This window comes from Grammomys surdaster, unplaced genomic scaffold, assembly GCF_004785775.1.
Source record: "Grammomys surdaster isolate TR1022 unplaced genomic scaffold, NIH_TR_1.0 126219, whole genome shotgun sequence".
NCBI lineage: Eukaryota > Metazoa > Chordata > Mammalia > Rodentia > Muridae > Grammomys > Grammomys surdaster.
Genome location: NW_021621022.1, coordinates 3,163,709 through 3,183,981, shown reverse-complemented (window position 1 = coordinate 3,183,981; position 20,273 = coordinate 3,163,709). Strand labels below are relative to the sequence as shown.

The window sequence follows — 20,273 nt, the reverse complement described above, 5'->3', positions numbered from 1 at the left end:
CATTAAAGAAAGAGGGGCATGGTGGCGCATGCCTGTAATCCCAGTGGACATAGGTAGATCCTGGGGCATGCTGGCTAGTTGGCCTAACCTAGCCAGGACAGTGAGAGACCCTACATGTAAACAACTATGCTGGGTTGGGGTGGGGCCTGGATTAATGACTCATCAATTAAGAGTTCTTGATATTCTTGCAGAGGACCAGGGTTCAACTCTTAGCATCCGTGTGATGGCTTGTAGTGTCTATAACCCTAGTTCCAGGGCATCTGATACCTTCTTCTGACCTCAGAGAACACCATGCATCACATGGTACACATACATGCATGCAGGCAAAACACCCATACACATAAAATGAAAATAAATACGTATTTTTTTAAAAGAATGAGTAAAGCCTGAGGAATGGCACTCAAGGTTGCCAAGTTTATCCACTAGGTTCCACATGCACCTCTCTCTCTTACACACACAAACACACACACACCCCACATGTACACACTTATACACACATACATACACGCACATACACATGCATACACACATATACACATATATGCACATGCATACACATGCATATACACACATACACAGATACACAGACATATATACACATAGACACAATCACACATATACACACTCAACATAGATGCATACAGACAGATGCATACATATACACACACACACACACACTCACACTCACATACTTACATAAACACAAGTGCATATACACACATACACATAAACACACACAACACATACATACACATACACACACATGCAGATACACATGCACACACATAAACACACAAATACACATGCACACATTCTCAAACACACACTCATACACATACACACACACACTCAAATATACATTCTCTCACACACACGTGCACACTCACAAACACACATATGCTCACACACATACACACTCGCACACACAGAAAAAGATTAGATAGATAGATAGATAGATAGATAGATAGATAGATATTACTCTGGATATGACATGAAAACATGGATGTTATTGGAGATACCCAGAACAGACAGTATCACATAGGCAGTCACCCAGGTGAGAGACATTGTTGGCCTGAGGTCAGAAAGAGATTGTGAGAATGCTGAGACATAGAGTAACAGCTCTTGAGGTGCCATGGCCACATACACACACTCCACACACACACACGCTTACATATATACACACGTACACACATTCATTTACACATACACAAGGCCTACACACAAACACACATATCCGCACTCACACATACACACTCATTTATATACACTGGCTCCACAGTACACATCATCTGAAACCAATGCAGACTGGAAGTTTGGAGAATACAAATAACCTGGGAAGGAATCTGTCTGTGAGGTCCTAGGACGAAAGTGATGTCAGGGACAAGGGGGGACTGAGCTGCAATGCCCCATCTGCCTTGATGTATACTAGCAGGAACAAGAGTCAGAAAGGAGGTCTTAGGGGAGCGGGGGAGCATCAGAGGTGCATGAGAAGTGGAGAGAGGATTGTTCAGGGATAGTATTGTGAATTCTGAACCTTTCCCTCCTCCCACCACCTCAGTTCATGTCTCCCCTGCCCATCATCTGTCATTCCTCTCTCCGCACCATCATTCTTCTCATCAGCATTTCAAGATCTTAATTATCTATGACTTCACACTGACAAAATAAGCAGCTTAAGACTGCACCCCCTGTCTTACTGGGAAGCCACTCTATCTGTTCTCATTCATCAACAGTCCTGTCATTCAGTGAAGGAGTGCACAGTGGTGAAAGGAAGAAGTATCTGCTTCAGAAATGGTGGTATACGCAAGGTTCTTAAGCCATCTAGAAGCCTCTCTCCTTCATGAAGGTTCCAGGTACCTGATCAAAGAGACCTGCTTGATTATTACTTGCTCTCTTGCTGTGAAAGATGCTCTTACAAACGCATTGTAAAGAGAAAGCCTTTCTTTTGGCTCACAGTTTGAAGATAGAGTCCATCGCGGTGAGGACATCATGGTAGTAGGAACTTGGGGCAGCTGACCACAATGTCTCTACAGTCAGGAAGCAGAGAGCAACGAATGCTGGTATTCAGCTTGCTTTTTCCTTTTTATTCACTCTAGGAGCCAAGCCTATAGGATGGTACTGCCCATAGTTGACATAGCTTTTCATACCTCAACTAACTTGAACTAGATAATTGGGGATTTCAGGTCCTATGATTTTGACAATATTAGCCATTACACTGTCCTTTGCCCAAGCCTGCCCCCCTCTCTCTTTTCTCTCTCTCTCTCCATTCTTTGTCTGCTCTGTTTTCCCTTATCTCCAATGGATATCTAACTGTCCACATCCTCAGTATTATCACTGTATCTCCCCACCCCCACCCCATTAGATTACAACCCTTTGCTCTTACGTCCTCTGTTGCCTGGTACTTATTAAGTGCTTAGTAAGTAGTTGGAATTGAAGTGGGTGGGGCCTACCACAAGGAAAAACTCTCAGCCTTTAACTGTTTACCCTTAACATCAGAGGGTGTCTCCTTCACCCTCAGTGCTGACCTCTCTTGCATCAGAGGGTGTTTCCTTCACTGTCAATGCTGACCTCTCTTGGCTTTGTTGTAAAATACCTGATGAGACCACACAACGAGAATGTTTATTGACTAGTTATGGTCTTCCCTAAACCCTCAGACTGCTCAACGCCAGTGAGTGCTGCCAAGTGAGAGATTTATTTATTTATTTATTTATTTATTTATATTTTTTGAGAGACTCTTGAGATGGCTCTAGGATCCATTCCATACAGCTAGCATCCCTTTATTTACCTCACAGTTGAGCAATACATTAACTTCCCACTGGCTTTGCTTGCAGGTAGCATCCCTGACCTGTGGGTTAGGACAAGAATTACTTAGCTTCCTTTGCAGAATGTTAGGGTGTCTTTTTACCAAGCTAGCTCACCCTCATAAAGTCAAACAAAAGCCTGCTGTACTCTCTGTTACGTGGAGCAATCTGATGCACTATCAGGGCCAGACCAGAACTTCTCAAGCTGCCCTTCTCCCATCTCTGCCCCAAATGAAAGTTTTGAATGTCTTATTCAAAATATGTGTTTTGGTCTCTTTCCTATTGCTTCCATACCAAGAGACCCCTCATTCCCACAGCAGAACAAACAAACAAACAAATAAATAGTAAATAAATAAATGAGTACTTGTGAATTCTCACCTCCTACTCAAGGTGGAAGTTGATCTGTGAATGGCTGTGAGTTGTTCCATCCTGGCCCCATCTTCCAGGGAATATATTATTTTGAGCAAGTCATTTAAAGTCCATGAGTGTCTGAGAACATTAATTAAAACTATGGAAGAGTCAGAGCTTTCTTTGTTTCATTTTGTTTTTGTCTAAAAGCATCCATAAAAGCAGCAGGGCCCTCAAAATGTGTCTGAGTCTCTTCTTCACACAAAACAAGGGAAAAAATTAAACCAATATAGTTTGTGGAATTTTTCTGCACAATGAAGTCATTTGCTGTCATCTTCTGTGTGAGAGATGAAATGCTCCCAAGTCCCTTGTGAACATGATGGAAACTATATTTGAAAGTGGATAATGTGTAATGTGGTGGTTTGAATAGGAATGGCCCTCACAGACTCATGTGCTTGAATGCTTGACCATAGGGAGTGGCACTATTAGGAGGTGTGGCCTTGTTGGAGTAGATGTGGCCTTGCTCGAATAAGTGTATCACTGTGGAGGTGGGCTTTGGGATTATATATACCCAAGCTACACTCAATGAGACACACAGTCCTCTTCTGTTGCCTGCAGATCAAGATATAGAACACTCAACTCCTTCTCCAGTACCATGTCTACCTGCAGATCATCATGCTTCTCACCATCATGATAATGGACTAAACCTTTAAAACTGTAAGCCAATGTTTTCTTTTATAAGAGATGCTGTGGTCATGGTGTTTCTTCGAAACAATAAAACCTTAAAAAAGAAGCTGATACTAAGAGCGGGCTATTGCTGTGATAGGTATGACAATGTTTTAGTTTAGAGGAATGTGGATTTTGGAATTTTGGGTTAGGCAAGCAGTAGAATGCTGTAAGTGCTGCTTTATGGTCCATACTAGTAGGAACATGGAAGACAATGGTACTGAGGGTGATTTTAACTATGGGGGCCTGGCTCAAGAAGTTTCAGAGGGGAAGGATTTTAGAATGTTGGCTAGCGATCATTCTTGTGATATTTTGGTGAAGAATGTGGCTGCTTTTTGCCCTTGTCTGAAGAGTCTGCCTGAGGCTAAAGTGAAGAGATTTAGATGAATTACATTGGCAAAGGAAATCTCAAAACAGCCTAGTATAGACTCTGTCCAGTGGTCTACTCTTATATAAAGAGTGTTTTTGATGAAGCAGAGCAAGCCATGGGGGGACAGTGTATGGTTAAAGGACTAAAGGGGCACCAGGAAGTGATATGGGGCTAAATCCTTTGTCCAAGAAGGTAAACAGATTAAAGATATTAAATGGAATTAAGAGAGAAGTGCTCTCAGGGCAAGGTCCTGCACAGCTAAGCTTCCATCCTGTGAAATGGAATTAAAGAACAGATTTGGTCCAGGCATGGTGGAACATGCCTTTAATCTAAGCACTTAGGAGACAGAGGTATGCAGATCTCTTGAATTCTGGATCAGTCTACAGCCAGCTTGGGCAGTGAAGGAAACCATCGACAATAGAAAGCTTGTGTGAAGATGTGGTTGAACAAGAAGGCCATGTTCCAGCCTCAGCACATGGCAAAATCTGATAGCTTTGGCCACATGTCTCTGACTTTAGAATCAAGGACAGAAGACAGGGATTGTGGAATCTCTCCAGACTAAGGAACACCACTGAAGTTAGGTGTGTGGCAGGGGTATCCCTAAATGGAGGTCCAGAGAGACCGTTTGTATGAGGCTGTGAAGGTAAAGCCTGGATTGGCTTGGAGACCCCAAGAGGTTAGAGATGCCAGAGCCATGGGATACCTGCTGAGGAAAACTGTTAACAGAGAATGGAACCAGCCAAAAAGAAGTGTGCTGCTGCCAATAAAGATAAAAGGAGTTGGAGATTTGAAAAGCATTTTGATATCAGACATGAAGTTCTAGAGTTTGGAGTTTGTCTAGTTGGTTTTCTATCTTTCTTTGGTCCAGTATTTCCTCACTATGCTCCCTCTCCTCCATTTTGAAACAGTCATGTATATCCTGTGCCACTATATGTTTGAAGTATGTGATTTGCTTTTTTACTTTGATTTTACAGGGAATTACAATTAAGAGATTGCATGAGTCTCAGAAGAGACTTTGAACTTTGAAATTTTAAACAAGTTTAGAACTTTTATAGACTACTGGGACTTCTGAAGTTAGACTGAATGCACTTCTGCATTATGTTATGGCTATAGGCCTATTGGGGCCAGGGGGTAGAATGTGGTAGTTTGAATAGATATGGCCTCCATAGACTCATGTCTTTGAATGCTTGGCCATAGGGAGTGGCAGGTGCCATTAGGAGGTATAGCTTTGTTGAAGTAGGCATGGCTTTGTTAGAGGAAGTGTATCACTGTAGATGTGGACTTTGGGGTTATATATGCTCAGGCTAGACTCAATGAGACACATGGTCCCCTTTTGCTGCCTGCAGATAAAGATATAGAACTCTTAGCTTCTTCACCAGCACCATGTCTACCTGCATACTACCATCCTTCTCACCATGATGATAATGGACTAAACCTCTGAAACCAGATCCAATTAAATGTTTTCTTTCATAAGAGGTCCTGTGGTCATGGTGTCTCTTCACAGCAATATAACCCTAACTAAGACAGGTGGCTTGCACATCTGACTGCAGAATCTGCACTATCTTGTAGCATAAAAACTACATCCTAACAGTTTGGTAACTGTCCATTAGTCATGGGCACTATGAACAGAGGGACACCTCCAGAAACAAAGTGTCAACAGGTGAGGTGCATGGTCTTTGCTGAATGCTGGTGAGGCCCTGTGGCTGTGACACAATACTCTAATTGTCATGGTGGATTTTATGTGTTCACAGTAATGGCTGCACACACTGTACCATTGGACGAATGGGGCCAATTCCTAGCTCTATAGAAAGCAGTTATGACCAATTGGCCACAAATGTCATGAAAGATTGAGCATGAATGGAAGATGTCATTCTTATTTGACAAAGACCTCTGACATCAGGTGACTTGTTTGACTTAGATTTCCCACAGTGCTATGGAAGAAATCACAAGGCTCTGGCAAGATTTTTCCACTAGCCATGAGGATAACCTTGCACCAGAGGTGTTAGGAAAGGGGGGTGTGATAAGGTTCCACTGTTTACACAGAACAGCATAGGGTCTATGATCAACTGCAGCTACCAGTCTCTGATCTGTTTATGCGCCATACAGTTGAATGAGTTGCTGTGCTCTGATGGGAATGCTGGAGGTGCCTCATGGCTTCTTCACCAGCCTTGTGCAATAGTTCTACAGTCACTGTGCCCAAACCCAGATACAACTTGAATTGGTGAGTGTTCAGCTCCCTCCTCAAGCAAGGTTTGAAGGCCCATGACCTTTTTAGCACTGGCTCTATTCCCTCTTCTCCAAGAGTCAAAGATGAGGGGATGCAGGTCAGGTGAGGCTAACACACACAGAGGATCCACATTCTCAGAGTCTGGAGATCATTTATATCTAATTCTTGTGGGTATGCACAAGCTCCTCACTGTTCCATGCAGGATGAGGAGAAGTTATCATGTTGCCAGGGTCCCTTTCTCCTCTTAGACTCTAAGCATCTATTGGTGTATCTCGTGGGTGCTCATTCGAAAGACTCCCTGTATCTTCCTGGAAGCTGTGTGGATGTATCCTAGGACTATCCCAAGTGTCTCTTCCTTGCCAGCACCCATTGGGTCCCCAAACAAACTAGGAGTTAAGGAAAGACTCTACCCAGTTGCATCCCTCAAGGTGGCCAGCCAACCACACTCTGGAATTCCCAGGTATAAGCCAGCATTAGACCTTGAAATGGTACTGGAGGCGTACAGAAACAGATTCAGGAAGTGTTTGGGGCAAGAGACTCCTTGTCCCACTCCACTCCTTTGAACTCACTGGATCAAAATCTGCAGACTAAGCCTGTAATTTCTCCACACAGGATTCCCAAATAAAACAAGGAGCAACAGCCAAATGTGAATGTCAGATAATACATTTTTAATATTCGAATGCCCCAGCCATTGTATGGGATATACATAAATTTTAAAAGTCATTTTAAAGGGTATCTCACACCTGTAATTCCAGCACTCAGAAGGATAAGACAGGATTGCTGGGAATTCAAGGTGAAGCTGGGCTATTTGATGAGTTCAAGCAAGTCTAGGTCAGAGAGGAAAATGTTGTATCAAAAAAAAAACCGAAACAACAACGCTTCACTAATTTTTGCCCTTCTCTATGCCTTTCACAACAATGCCCAGGCTGCACTTTGGAAGTCAGACGATCACTGGCTAGGACTTTGGTGACATCTCTTAGAGGATGCCTGTGGAGCATCAGCCAGACAGCCATCCTCAAGTGACATGTGATGGTTTGAATATACTTGGCCCAGGGAGTGTACTATTAAGAAGTATGGCCTTGTTGGAGTAGGCATGGCCTTGTGGGAGGAAGTATGTCACTGTGTGGGTGGCCTTGAGACCCTTCTAGCTGCTTGGATGTCAGGCTTTGGAACAAGATGTAGAACTCTCAGCTTCCCCAGTGCCATGCCTGTCTGGATGCTGCCATGCTTCTCGTCATGATAATAACGGACTGAATCTCTCAACCCATAAGCCAGCCCCAATTAAATGTTGTCCTTTATAAGAGTTTCTTAGGTCTCTTCACAGCAATGGAAAGCCTAACTAAGACACAGGTCTTATTCTGTAACTTCTTTTGTGTTTCTGCAAGTTCTTTCAGGCCCTAAAATTGCTCTCTCTACTTTGTTCCTAATGCTCACCCAATTCTAGGGAGGAGAGGGTAGCAGCTCACTATTGTCTCTGGCAGGCTTCTTGCCTTATATATGAAGAGACACCATGACCAAGGCAACTTACAAAAGAAAGCATATAATTGGGGACTTGCTAACAGTTTCAGAGGGTTAATCCATGACCCTTATGGCAGGATTGTGGGGGCAGGCAGGCAGGGATAGTGCTAGAGCAAAGGCTCAGAACTTACATCCTGATTCTACAGTAGCAGGCAGAGAGAGAAAGACTGGACTTCTTTTAAAATCTCAAAGCCCACTCTAAGTAACACACTTCTTCCAGTAAGGCCACACCTACTCTAACAAGGCCATCCTTTTTAATCCTTCTCAATCAGTTCCACCACCTGGGAACTAAACTCTTAAATATATGAGCCCATGATGGCCATGCTCATCAAACCACCACATTTTAAAACTTTTTCTGTGATACCTTTTCATCTAAGTATATAAAACATATATAAATCAAACCTTTATAAATACAAATAATTTGTTTATAACAGTTCTTTGGGATACACATGATTTTATCATTTACTAAAGGTGGAAGCAAAATTGTATACTAGAGAGGTGGATAAGCTTACCTAGTTTCATATAAAGAATGAAGTCTTATCAGATGTGGTGGTACCTGTGCTTTAGGAGGGGGCAGAGGCAGATGAATATCTGTGATTTTGAGTCTAGTCTGGTCTACACAATGAGTTTTGGGACAGCCAGGATACGGAGCAAGACTCTGTCTCAAAAAAAAAAAATCTTGGCTGACCATTTGACAGTTTTCAAAGTTGATCAATATTTTGATTTTATAACACTCATTGCTGAGAATGCAATTTCACATAAACATAGTCCAAAATGGAAGATGGATAGGTCTTTTCAGAGATTGTTCTAATCCCAAGCCAAAATTCACTGAACAATTTGTGAAACCCAATATCTTGACCAGTGATTTTCAAAAATCAAATGCTTTAGCCCCATAAAATCCAAATTTGATATCTAACTTTGGTACTTACAATCAGAGGAACAATGGGAGGGAAATACTAAAGGTCTCCATTTCCCACCATGAAACTTTCTGTAAGAGAAAAAAACCTCTATGTGTAGTAAACACAGCACAGTGAGCATACATGCAGTAAACACACCATGGTGAACACATATGTAGTAGTCTTGAATCTGAGTTTGAGACAATGTTTATTGACAACGTGGAACATGGCACACACAACGCAGAGCATACATGTGGTATGTTCAAAACCACAGACGTGATCAAGTCACCAGAGCACACGGTGAGTTCTGCCAGAAACACCTCTGATCACTACTCTTACCTCCATTCACTGTTGCTCAAGTTTCTATAACCCCCACATTCAGCTATGTGACCCCCATACGGGGTCATGACAAGAAGCTGTGCTCTATCGAGAGCATACTGTATGGAACTGTGTAAGCTCAGCCTGCATGGCTGGCTCCCATGGCTCTGCTCCTAGCCTCTGCTTTTCCACCCACTGGTACATGAAGAGCTGATAGAGATTTCCTATGTTGTGGTCATAGGTGATATGTATATCAGGGTTCTCCCAAGGAACATAACTGATAGAATATCTACATATATATTGGATTGACTTACATATTGTGGGCTGGATATTTCAACAGTGGCTGTCTGCATGCAAGAGGGGCTGAAAATCTGGTAGCTATTTATTCTACAAGAATGGCTGTCTCAGTAATGCTCATCTAGTGCTCAGTCAGGCAGCCAATTTGGAAGCCTCACCTGACTTTCACGAGTATGCCCCCAATGTGGTAGGCTCCCCCCAAAGGGAAGCTGATGAAACTTAAGGATTAGTTATAAAGTGACCAAAACCCAAGTGTCCACAGAGGTCTGGGTGATCGGGATAAAGGTTAGACCAGCTGTACCAGAAATTCCAAGGAGAAAGTATTCATGGATGAAGTCCTGAGTGAGCCACCACAGAGAGAAAGTAACTCAAGATGAGCCTTCATGACTTCATGTGATTTCTCAACACAGCCATTATGACATCAGTTGCCTGGCTAGCTTAGGGAGCCTGAGCCTCCAGCTGGTGCCATTTTCTCAGCCTGGCCTCCTACCCTCCAACACACAGCACAGCCAGGGCCATGATCCTGCCCTCCATTCTGCTGCTTGTTGTCCACACCCTGGAAGCAAATGTTGGTACGTGGACTCCTCTCCCTCTGGCCAGAGCTGCTGACCCAAGCAGGGCCAGCCAGGATACCCGCTCTCCTCGCCTCCCTTCATCCTATCGATATGTGGTGAGCATTAAGGACAAAGGAGACCGTAGCTATGACTGACCCGTGAGTTAGCTAACAGCCACCAGGAGAAGATCACTTCCAAGAGCACAGATCACTTACCCATCGTTCTTAGGAGCGACCTGTCTAATCTTGGTGTTCTGACTTGGAAAAACTAAACTTCTACCTTATCAATAGCAATGAAAAGAGACATGCCCAGAGTATGGGCCAGGAACTAGCCAAGTGAATCAATATTTTTTTTCCTGTTTCCTTGATAAAGTACTCTGACAAAAGTAACTTAAGGGAGAAAAGATTTATTATGGTTCACAGTTCAAGCTTACAGCCAGCCCATCATGGGTGGAAGTCCAAGGGCTAGGAGCTTGGAGTTGTTGGTCATATCACATCCACAGTCAGAAATCACAGACTGGTGAGCCCAGGCTGCTGCCTGGCCCCCATCTTCCTCTTTTACAATCTAGCTTTAGTTTACAGCTTCAAGGAAAATTAGCCCAAAGCCCATCCCCAGGAACACAGCATGTCCAGACTTGTACCAGTCTGAGAAACATAGGTTTCCTTCCTGTGTTCTTCATGCTGCCTCTAAGCAGGGCCAGCCTGTCTCCCCAGCCTTCAGTGTGAGTCCAGCCTTCAGTGTGACCTGAGGCCACTCCATAGAATAGGGTACTGTGACACCATTGGCAGAACTGGTTCCTCTGGAGTCCAATGGGAAGAGGCGCCAAGCTGCTCAAATGACTCCTCACCGTGGAGCCTTGCCTCCAGGCTTTGTTCTCTAGCTGCTGCCACACAGCCATTGTGGGATGTCCTCAGGATTAAGGATATGGACAGTGGAATTTGCCTGCCAGTCCTACGGGGACTTTGGTACAAAATGGATCTGAGAAATCCTGGAGCAACTGGGGCTTGAGTTTGCTCCGTACCAAATACTTTGAGGGGCAGTTCAAGTCTCATCACATTTGATCCACATGCTAGCCTAAAGGGGGGGGGGGCAGAGTGCTTTGTGCCCATCTGAGGGATGAAATGACAGGAGATACGCAAGGAAAATAGTGTTTCCTCCAGTCATTGGCTAATGCCATCTCAATTCAGGATTCAGCCTCTGCTGTCTGCCCAGGACCTATGCCCCAGCATGTTCTGCAGCTGCATCAGAGAGTGGGGCCCAGCCAGTCAAGCCTATCTCTGTGATTATCTTAATATATTTGCTCCCACACTTGTACATATATATTTTTAACAAGATAAATCATATAAGTCTCAAATATGATATTTTAGTTAGTATATTTTAATTTAGTATATGTATTGAGTGTGTGTTAAGTGTGTGTGTGTCTGTGTGTGTGTGCTTCACAGCACACATGTGGAGGTCAGAGAGCAGCTTGTGGGAGTCGGTGGACCCCTCGTACCATTTAGTTCCCTTGGAATGTGACTCAGTTAGGATTGGCAGCCACGGCTTTACTCAATGAGCCATCTCACCAGCCCCTCAAATCTAGTGCTTTGTTTTGTTTTGTTTTGTTTTGTGAGACAGGGTTTCTCTGTGTACACTTGTCTGTCCTGGAACTCACTCTGCAGACCAGGCTGACCTCAAACTCAGAGATTTGCCTGCCACCGCCTCCCAAGTTCAAATCTGATTTTTATCCTGATCTTTCCATTCAAGCTCATATCGCCAGGACCTCACCCGCATCCTTGGAAACTCCCAGCGAGCCTCATTTTCATGGCTGAGAAATAGTTCAGAGCACAGCGGCCATGACACCAGCTTTTCTTCTGTCTGCTTCCAATATGCAGACTTTCCCCTTTAAGATGGTCCTAGTATAGAATCCGCCAGCCAGCCAATTGAGTCTCCAGGTTGCTGAGTTCCTTTCTAGGATAGGCACAGTCCCATCCTTAGGACACAGCATCACCAAGACAAGCGTGATGTTTTCTCCCAGAGCTGGCATTCCAAGGTCAGCAGCAGATCAGACAGAAGCACTCTGACACTAGCTGATGCCACCTTAACGCAATGGAGACATCTGCATAGACAATGAGGAATGGCCAGGGCTGAGACCAGGTTGGAGGAGGAGGCTTTACTTGAAGAAGTGATTCATAGGGGGAAGCTGAGAGAGAGAGAGAGGAGAGAGAGAGAGAGAGAGAGAGAGAGAGAGAGAGAGAGAGAGAGGAGAGAGAGAGAGAGAGAGAGAGAGAGAGAGAGAGAGAGAGGAGAGAGAGACAGAGACAGAGACAGAGAGACAGAGAGAGAGGAGAGAGGAGAGAGAACAGGTAGTCTAAAATATTCCAGGCACAGAGAGAGTACTAAAGAGCTTTAGGTTCTGGTCAGGTCCCTGACCAGGCTGTATGACCTGTGTCTGGGGTAGCATTGCTTTAGTGTGACCATGGAAACTAAGGTGAGTTCATGTTTCTACGGTACCTGTAACAGTGCCGGACACAAGGTGAGCACCATGAGTGTGTCCAGTGAACAAAAAAAAGTTTCAAGGCCAAAGGCCCCAAAGAAAATATTTGTTATGACAATTTAAGGTTTGTGACATATATTGCTAAATCTTGACTTTTTACCACAGAGCAGCAGCTGCAGTCTTTGTCCCCAGATGCCCAGTGACATAATCATTCTACATGGACTAGACAACAATAATAAAGGCTTCTGGTGGGTTCTGGCGTTTTCCATGGACCCTCAGGGGTCTTGTTACCCAGAGCTTCTGACATCTGCACAGCCCGAAGTGGTTTAAGTCACAACAATTTTTTTCTCACTGGTCTGTAGAGTAGAAGTGCAGGATGGGGATCCCAGAGTGAAGGCAAGGGTGGACAGGAAGAACCACGCCCTGTGTGCACACTGGAGAACTGGTACTGTCCCTTCTCTGGCACTGAGAGGCTTGTCTGGGTCTTTGCTTCGTTCCTTGGATTCAGCACTGATGCATCTCTCTGCCTTGAATGAACTCACCACTGCCTCTGAGTTTTTTATTTCTCTCCCTCCGTGTGTGTGTGTGTGTGTGTGTGTGTGTGTGTGTGTGTGTGTTTGGGGCATATATGTATGTACATGTGTGTAAAGGTCAAAGGACAAATCCAGGTGGCGTTCTTCAGACACAGTCCACCTTGTCTTCTGTGACAGGGTATTATTATTGGGCTGTAATTTACCAAATGAGTAAGGCTCAATAGCTAGTGAACCAACAGGGCTATACCTATCATTGCTTCCCAAGCATTGACATCACAATGACGCTACCACACCTGGATTTTTGTTTACATGGATTCTGGGAGCTCCAACTCAGGTCTACGTGCTTGCATGATGAGAGCTTTGCCAACTGAGCCATCTCCCCAGCCCTGTCTCAATTTTCTTCAGGGCCTTTATGATGATAAGAAGCCCATGCCAGCCACCAGCTATTTGGTGGTCAGAAGATTAATTTCATGCCCCAGATCTCTGTTGGTTTATAAGGAAAGATATTTTCCAGACCTATGACACAATTACTAGACCTGGTGTGTACCCTGGTGGTCATGCTCTGCCCAGCCATGCAGATGGTCCCGAGCATGATGAAGACAGAGTCAACACCTTCACCTAACATCCAGAGCCATGAGCTCCTTCTTATCATAACAAGCAAGTCTTGGCCTCAGAACATCCCCAAGGATGTGTTCTCCCAAGCTAGACCTAGCTTCATCTGCCAGAGGTTGACTGACAGTCTGTTTTTTTCCCTGTGGTTTTCCATTTCTGCAGACTGTGGTGTGAGACCCCTGTATGATAGCACAACTAAATACTCCAGGATCATAGGAGGGCAGGAGGCTGAGGTGGGTGAGTTTCCATGGCAAGTGAGCATTCAGGAAAGTAACCATCATTTCTGTGGCGGCTCCATTCTCAGTGAGTGGTGGATACTCACCGTGGCCCACTGCTTTTATTCTCAGGAGTTTTCGTAAGTATTGAGGGACCAGGTTCTCCAGGGGTGGCATGTACTCACCTACACTGGGCTGTGAGAGGGACCCTGGTGCAATTGCTCCCTAGATAGACAGGAATGGCTCTCCTCCTCCTCTCCAGTCAGGAGACTCAGATGCAACTGATAGAGCCAGGGGGCTTTGCCCCTTGTGTCTCCTAAGACATTAAAGTGCACCTAGGAGGAAAGTCTACTTCTTCACATCTGGCTTCCTTGGCTGTCTGTCACCCTTGGTGACACCCTTGGATTTCTTGGTGGCTTGTGGAGATTTCTTTGTCCTAGGCCATCAGTGGGCACTTAGCATTGGCTGACAATTATCTATATGCCAAGGTCTTTCTTAGGACTTTTCTTATATACTAATCCATTTGCTTCTACAAGGACCTTTGGAAGGAGGGAAAAGAAATTATTTTGTAAATAGGGAAAGTGAGGTCTGATGAATGTATATAGTTTGCCCAAGTCCATGTCCAATAGACAAAAGCAGGAAAGAAAATCTGACTTTTAGCTATACTTCCTTCAGAACATTCAGAAAACTGCAGGAAGGGAGGCATAGTCTATAATCCCAGCTACTCAAAACCTGAAGTAAAAGGAATACACATTTGAGGCCAGCTTGGGTAACTGAGGCCTTGTCTCATAATAATAAAATAAAATATGAAATTCAGTGTAGTGTGGCACAATGGTACAGTGTTTGCCCAACATGTTTAATGTCATGGGTTCTGCCTGAAGACTCACCATCAGGGGAGGGATTCATCCTGGCAAAACCAAGACCACTGTAGCCCCTGCTCTTTCAGGACTTAGGACCTGATTAAGATAATTAAGAAACTCATGGACATCTTTCCTAACTGATGCTTTTTTTTCTGGAAGTTCTATGTGGCTGGTGGAAGTTCCAGATGAAACTCTGGTCCTCATTTTTAAATGATTGGTAGATCTAAGGACAGCAACAGTGACTGCTGGTGTACGTGACACCGCCTTCTCTCTATGACAGCTGGTTTGATCTGCCAAGGGGTCCTTTGGGAGTGTTTGGTTAAGGTTACTATTGGCGTGTACACAATACACAACCAAAAGCGACTTGTGAGGGGAGGGGGGCTTATTCAGCTTACGCTTCCACATCAGTCCATCACTGAAGGAAGCCAGGACAGGAACTCAAACAGGGGGGAAATCTGGCAGCAGGAGCTGATGCAGACCCCATGGAGAAGTGCTGCTTACGGGCTTGGTACTCATGGCTTGCTCAGCCTGCTTTTTCATATAACACAGGACCACCACCCACAATGGGTTCAGCCCTTCCCCATCAATCCCTAATTAAGAAACTGCCCCATTGGCCAGGCGGTGGTGGCGCAAGCCTTTAATCCCAGCACTTGGGAGGCAGAGGCAGATGGATTTCTGAGTTCGAGGCCAGCCTAGTCTACAGAGTGAGTTCCAGTACAGCCAGGGCTACACAGAGAATCCCTTTCTTGAAAAAAACAAAAAAAAAAAAACAAAACCAAAAACAAACAAATAAAAAGAAACTGCCCCATAGCCTTGCCTACCACCATATGGAGGCATGTTCTTAATTGAGGTTCCCTCCTCTCAGGTGACTTTAGCTTGTGTCAAGTTTTCAGAAAACTAGCCAGCACAGGAATGCTCTTCAGAGAGCCCAAAATGGAACTCTGCTTCTTGTCTGTTCAACACGAGTATCATATTCAGTCCTGGAAAGCCTAAGGACACGGGTCTACTCCATGTTTACTTCTCAGTTAGGGTCTGAATGTGACATGGTAACCACAGGTACGTGTGTTTCAGCTCTTGGCCCCTGGGTTGTAGTGCTGTGTTGGAAGGTTGTGGAAGGTTCATAGGTTGGATCTAAATGGAAGAAGTAGGTGATGGACCTTGATAAAATCAGTCTACTTCTGGCCACAGTATCAGTCTGCTCACATTTCATACAAAGACAGGTAGACTCGTCCTCCCATGCTGTGCCTTCTCTGCCATAAGGTACTACTACATCTTAAACTCAGCCCAAATAAGCTTCTCCTCACATAGTTCCTAGCCAAACATTTGCTCACAACAAGACAAGTAGATAGCATGGTTCTTTCTGCATTCTTCAAGCCTTTAAACCTGAGAAACTGCCCCAGTGGGACTAGTCTTACAGGCTTCTAGAACGACCTTTTTTCCAGTCCCATTGGTTTCTGCTCACTCGGGTTTACTTTCCTCCTCCTCTCCATCTGGTTCTGTGCCACCAGCCCAACAGAACTCAAAGTCAAAGTGGGAACCAATGACTTAACTACTTCACACATGGAACTGGAGATCACCAGCATAATCCGGCACAAAAACTTTAAACGACACACCATGGACAATGACATCGCCTTGTTGCTGTTGGCAGAGCCCTTATTGTTCAATGAGCTGACCGTGCCCATCTGCATGCCCCCCGAGCCTGCCCCTCCCAGCTGGCACGAATGCTGGGTGGCAGGGTGGGGCACAACCAACTCAGGTATGTTACTGTCCAGGCCCTCAGGGAAACTGCTGGGGCAAGAGCTACAGGAGCTGGGAGAGTTCTGAGGAACGGCAAGACAAGAGTGAAAGTGGTAGAATGGCTTTCAGTGGAGGAAATCTTCATACACTAGGCTGTTGGGTGCCTTAGCTCAGCCTCTTCTGGGTGCCAGAGAGATGCTGTACCTGAGATGCTAACTCTGAACCAGTCTCTGGGTGTGGTCAACCAAGCACAGAGTGGGTTGCATTTTTTTGTGTTTAATGGAATTTCAACCACCAAGTTGTCCAAAGTCCCCTCTGTTCTACTCTTTGTTCTTACCTAGTAATGTCTCCTACCTGGTTCCTACAGGCTTTCATAATGCTCATTCCTGGGCTGTGCTTCTGAAGGTACTGGAGTGTTGCTCGACTACTCTTAGAAATGACTGTTATCACTTACTACCTGTTAGACTGTTAGTTGGTCAAAATAGGAAACATATGTGGAACAGAATATGGAAATAAATCCCCACTGCACTGTCCTCAAAGATACACCTGTCACCAAAGACACTCTATCCCCAAAGACATCCTCACAGGCAAAGCAGTTGGTAGGAGAGAGATAGGGACTGCAGCCTAAAGCTGGAGCAAGCCTCAGGCCCGTGAAGACACCCTGTACGAGCTGAGCCTGGATTCAGCTTCTCTCGGCATGTTAGAGGAAGGAGACAGGTAGAGGACAGCTGCTGGCTCCAGACAGGACTTAAAATGGCAAACGAAGTAGATGGTGACCTACAAGGTTAAAATACTCTGTAAGGGAAATAATTACTAATTTCTGGGGTCAGAGTTGAGAATCCTGCTAGTTGAGGCCAGGACATCGGCTCCTGCCATCTCTTTTATACTAATTACTTTTGTATAAGACAAAAATATCTTCCAGAAACATATGGCAAGAAAGGCTTATTTTGGCTCCTGGTTTCAGGGATCTTAGTCCACTGTATTGGGGAAAGCAGGTCATAGCAGCTCTAACCCCGGGAGTAACAGCATAGGGCAGAGACTGTTCACACTGCGGTAAGCCAGGGAGCAAATAACAGGACAGAACCAAGAACCAAGAATCACCTTCAAAGGCCTGCTTCTAGAGACCTACTTAGGGCAGCTAGGCTCCACCCCCTAAAAGTTCCACAGCCTCCAAAATTAGCCCCATCCACTGAGAAGTGTTCAAAACATGGATCTGCTGTAAGAGACATGTTAGTTGTAAACAAGGTACCTTCTAAAGAACCAGCCAGGAGCTGTAGAAACAGGTCAGTGGGTAAGTTGCAAACCGCTCTTGCAGAGGGTCTGAGTTCAGTTCCCACCTCCTGTGTTGAGAGGTGCACAAGTGCCTGTATCTCCAGCCCCAAGGGATCTGATGCCCTCTTCTGGCCTCTGTGGGCACTGCCTCTCATGTGCTTGTGCACACACAGACACACACAGACACACACACACACACACACACATACACACACATCCTTTTTTTAAAGTTTAAATCTTTTAAAAAGACAATACGGTCAATCTATCAATACTGGAAAACCATTTTTTTTTTTTTTTTTTACTATTCTACAAATGGGTTTAGTGGCCCTGTAGCAGGGATAGGGGCTAGGTGTGGAGGGCTGTGCTCACATAATAAACAATAGTAATGGGAGGGTCTGGGCAAAGCTTACTCATGCGCTTCCCTGGGAAGTCAAATCCTGGAGCTTGGTGGAGTCAGTCTGGAAGAAGACAGGCTCTGAATGGATAAAAGGAACACTTGCGGGAGGTGGGCTTAATCAGACAAGCTTATGTGATGATTGACGGCTCAGGTACAGGTTGTCTGAAGGCTGTGGAAACTGAGTCTGTGGGGAATACAAAGGAGAACGGTTTTGGGCTTTGAAGGAGGGTCTGAAGCAGTTTCTAGGCCACCATCATGCTTCATTATCTGCATAGAGACTGCCCACATGTTGTCCAATGTGCTTTCTCTCCATGTCAGCTAACAAAGAGGCCTTCTCAACGGATCTGATGAAGGTGCCCATGCGTATTATAGATTGGAAGGAATGCTCACAGATGTTTCCAAGCCTCACCACACACATGCTGTGTGCCTCATATGACAATGAGAGCTACGATGCCTGCCAGGTAATGAGAGACAGCAGGCCCTCCCTCAACCTGGAGCCCCTGTGTGTTTCCCTTGCAAGAACATCTCCTCTACCCCCTGGGAATAGACTAAGATTCTAAAGTGCAGGTTCCAGGGAGGGGTCAGTAAAGCACTTGGCCATGCAAGCAGGAGGACCTAGGTTTGATCTCCCAAATGCATGTTAAAAAAAAAAGCCAGACTTGGTGGTGTACACTTGTACAGGAGAGAGAAGGCAGAGAAGAGACTCCTTGGGGCTCTCAGACCAGCCAACCTACTGGGCAGGTTCAGGCTAGTGACAGTCTCCAAACAAAACAAAAGCAAGCGAGCAAACTGAAACCAAAGCAAAAGGAGCAATAGTAGACAGTAGGCACGATGACTGAGAATTTAGAACTGAAGTTCCCTGGACTCTGTGTGCATTAGCACCCATGTGTACACTTGGGAGCATTCATATGGACACACAAACACACACACCACACACACACACACCCACGAGAAAGAGAGACAGAGAGTCTGAAGGACATGCCAGCCTTGAGCCATGGGATTCTGAGTCTTGTGTAAAGGCCATACACACAGAAGCCCTGGCACTGTCAGCCCACCTGAGTCACCCTGCAACATGCCTACAGAAGATCTCAGGTCTTCAGAGACACTAAATCATCAGGATTCCACCACTTCTTCCACTTGTCTGTGCCTCTCTGGCACTGGGATTACAAATTCAGGCCACCAGGCCTAGGCTTTTTTTGGGGGGGAGGGTTGGTTTTTCGAGACAGGGTTTCTCTGTGTAGCCCTGGCTGTCCTGGAACTCACTCTGTAGACCAGGCTAGCCTCGAACTCTCAAACTCAGAAATCCACCTGCCTCTGCCTCCCAAGTGCTGGAATTAAAGGTGTGCGCCACCACCACCCGGCTAAGGCCTAGGCTTTTTAATGTAGATTCTGGGAGTTGAAGTCGGTTCCTGACTGAGCCCTCTCTCCAGCACTCCTGTACTTTTCTTTTCTGCCTTTTCCAGAGCCTGGTTTAAAGACAAACAAACCAAAACCAAACCCCTGCCTCACTTTTCCTTCTGTCTTTTTATGGAGTTTGGATTTATCAAGGCCTCTCTCTTTAATCCTGCACACTGCTGGCCTTGTGGATATCTCCCCATGAATGAGCTGTGCCCAGCCTCTATGGGCAATTTAAAATGGACTTAATATTGAGCTGTGTTCTCTGCTCACAGGGCGACAGTGGGGGACCGCTTGTCTGCAACACAGAGCCTGACAGTAGGTGGTACCAGGTGGGCATCGTCAGCTGGGGCAAGAGCTGTGGAAAAAGAGGCTTCCCAGGGATATATACTGTATTGGCAAACTATACCCTGTGGATTGAGAAAATAACCCAGATAGAGGGGAAGCCCCTGGATCTTATGAGTCAGAGGGTCTCTGTCAAGAAGAAAACCTTAAGGAACAAACACTCCTCCAAATCCCCAGCCTTGAAATGCCCCCCAAACTGGCTCCTGCCCTGCCTTCTGTCCTTTGCACTGCTTAGAGCCTTGTCCAACTGGGAATAAAACAATGCCGTTTCTGATCCATGGTAGGTGAATTAGAGTGTGCTTTGGGGCTCGTTACAAATCTGAGCAGACACTGAGGACCTTTTTTATGTAAGAAGGTATAAAAAGGTTGAGGAAAAAAA

General features: G+C 45.2%; 1 protein-coding gene across 1 annotated transcript; it reads left to right on the top strand.

Moving 5' to 3' along the window:
- Positions 1–9,971: 9,971 nt before the first annotated feature.
- On the top strand, positions 9,972–20,172 carry Prss55 (serine protease 55). Its single transcript, XM_028758673.1, has 5 exons — positions 9,972–10,070; positions 13,836–14,028; positions 16,257–16,504; positions 18,473–18,615; positions 19,825–20,172. The coding sequence occupies exons 1-5, from the start codon at positions 10,016–10,018 to the stop codon at positions 20,149–20,151; spliced, it is 966 nt and encodes a 321-aa protein (XP_028614506.1). The 5' UTR covers positions 9,972–10,015; the 3' UTR covers positions 20,152–20,172.
- The last annotated feature ends 101 nt before the right edge of the window (positions 20,173–20,273 follow it).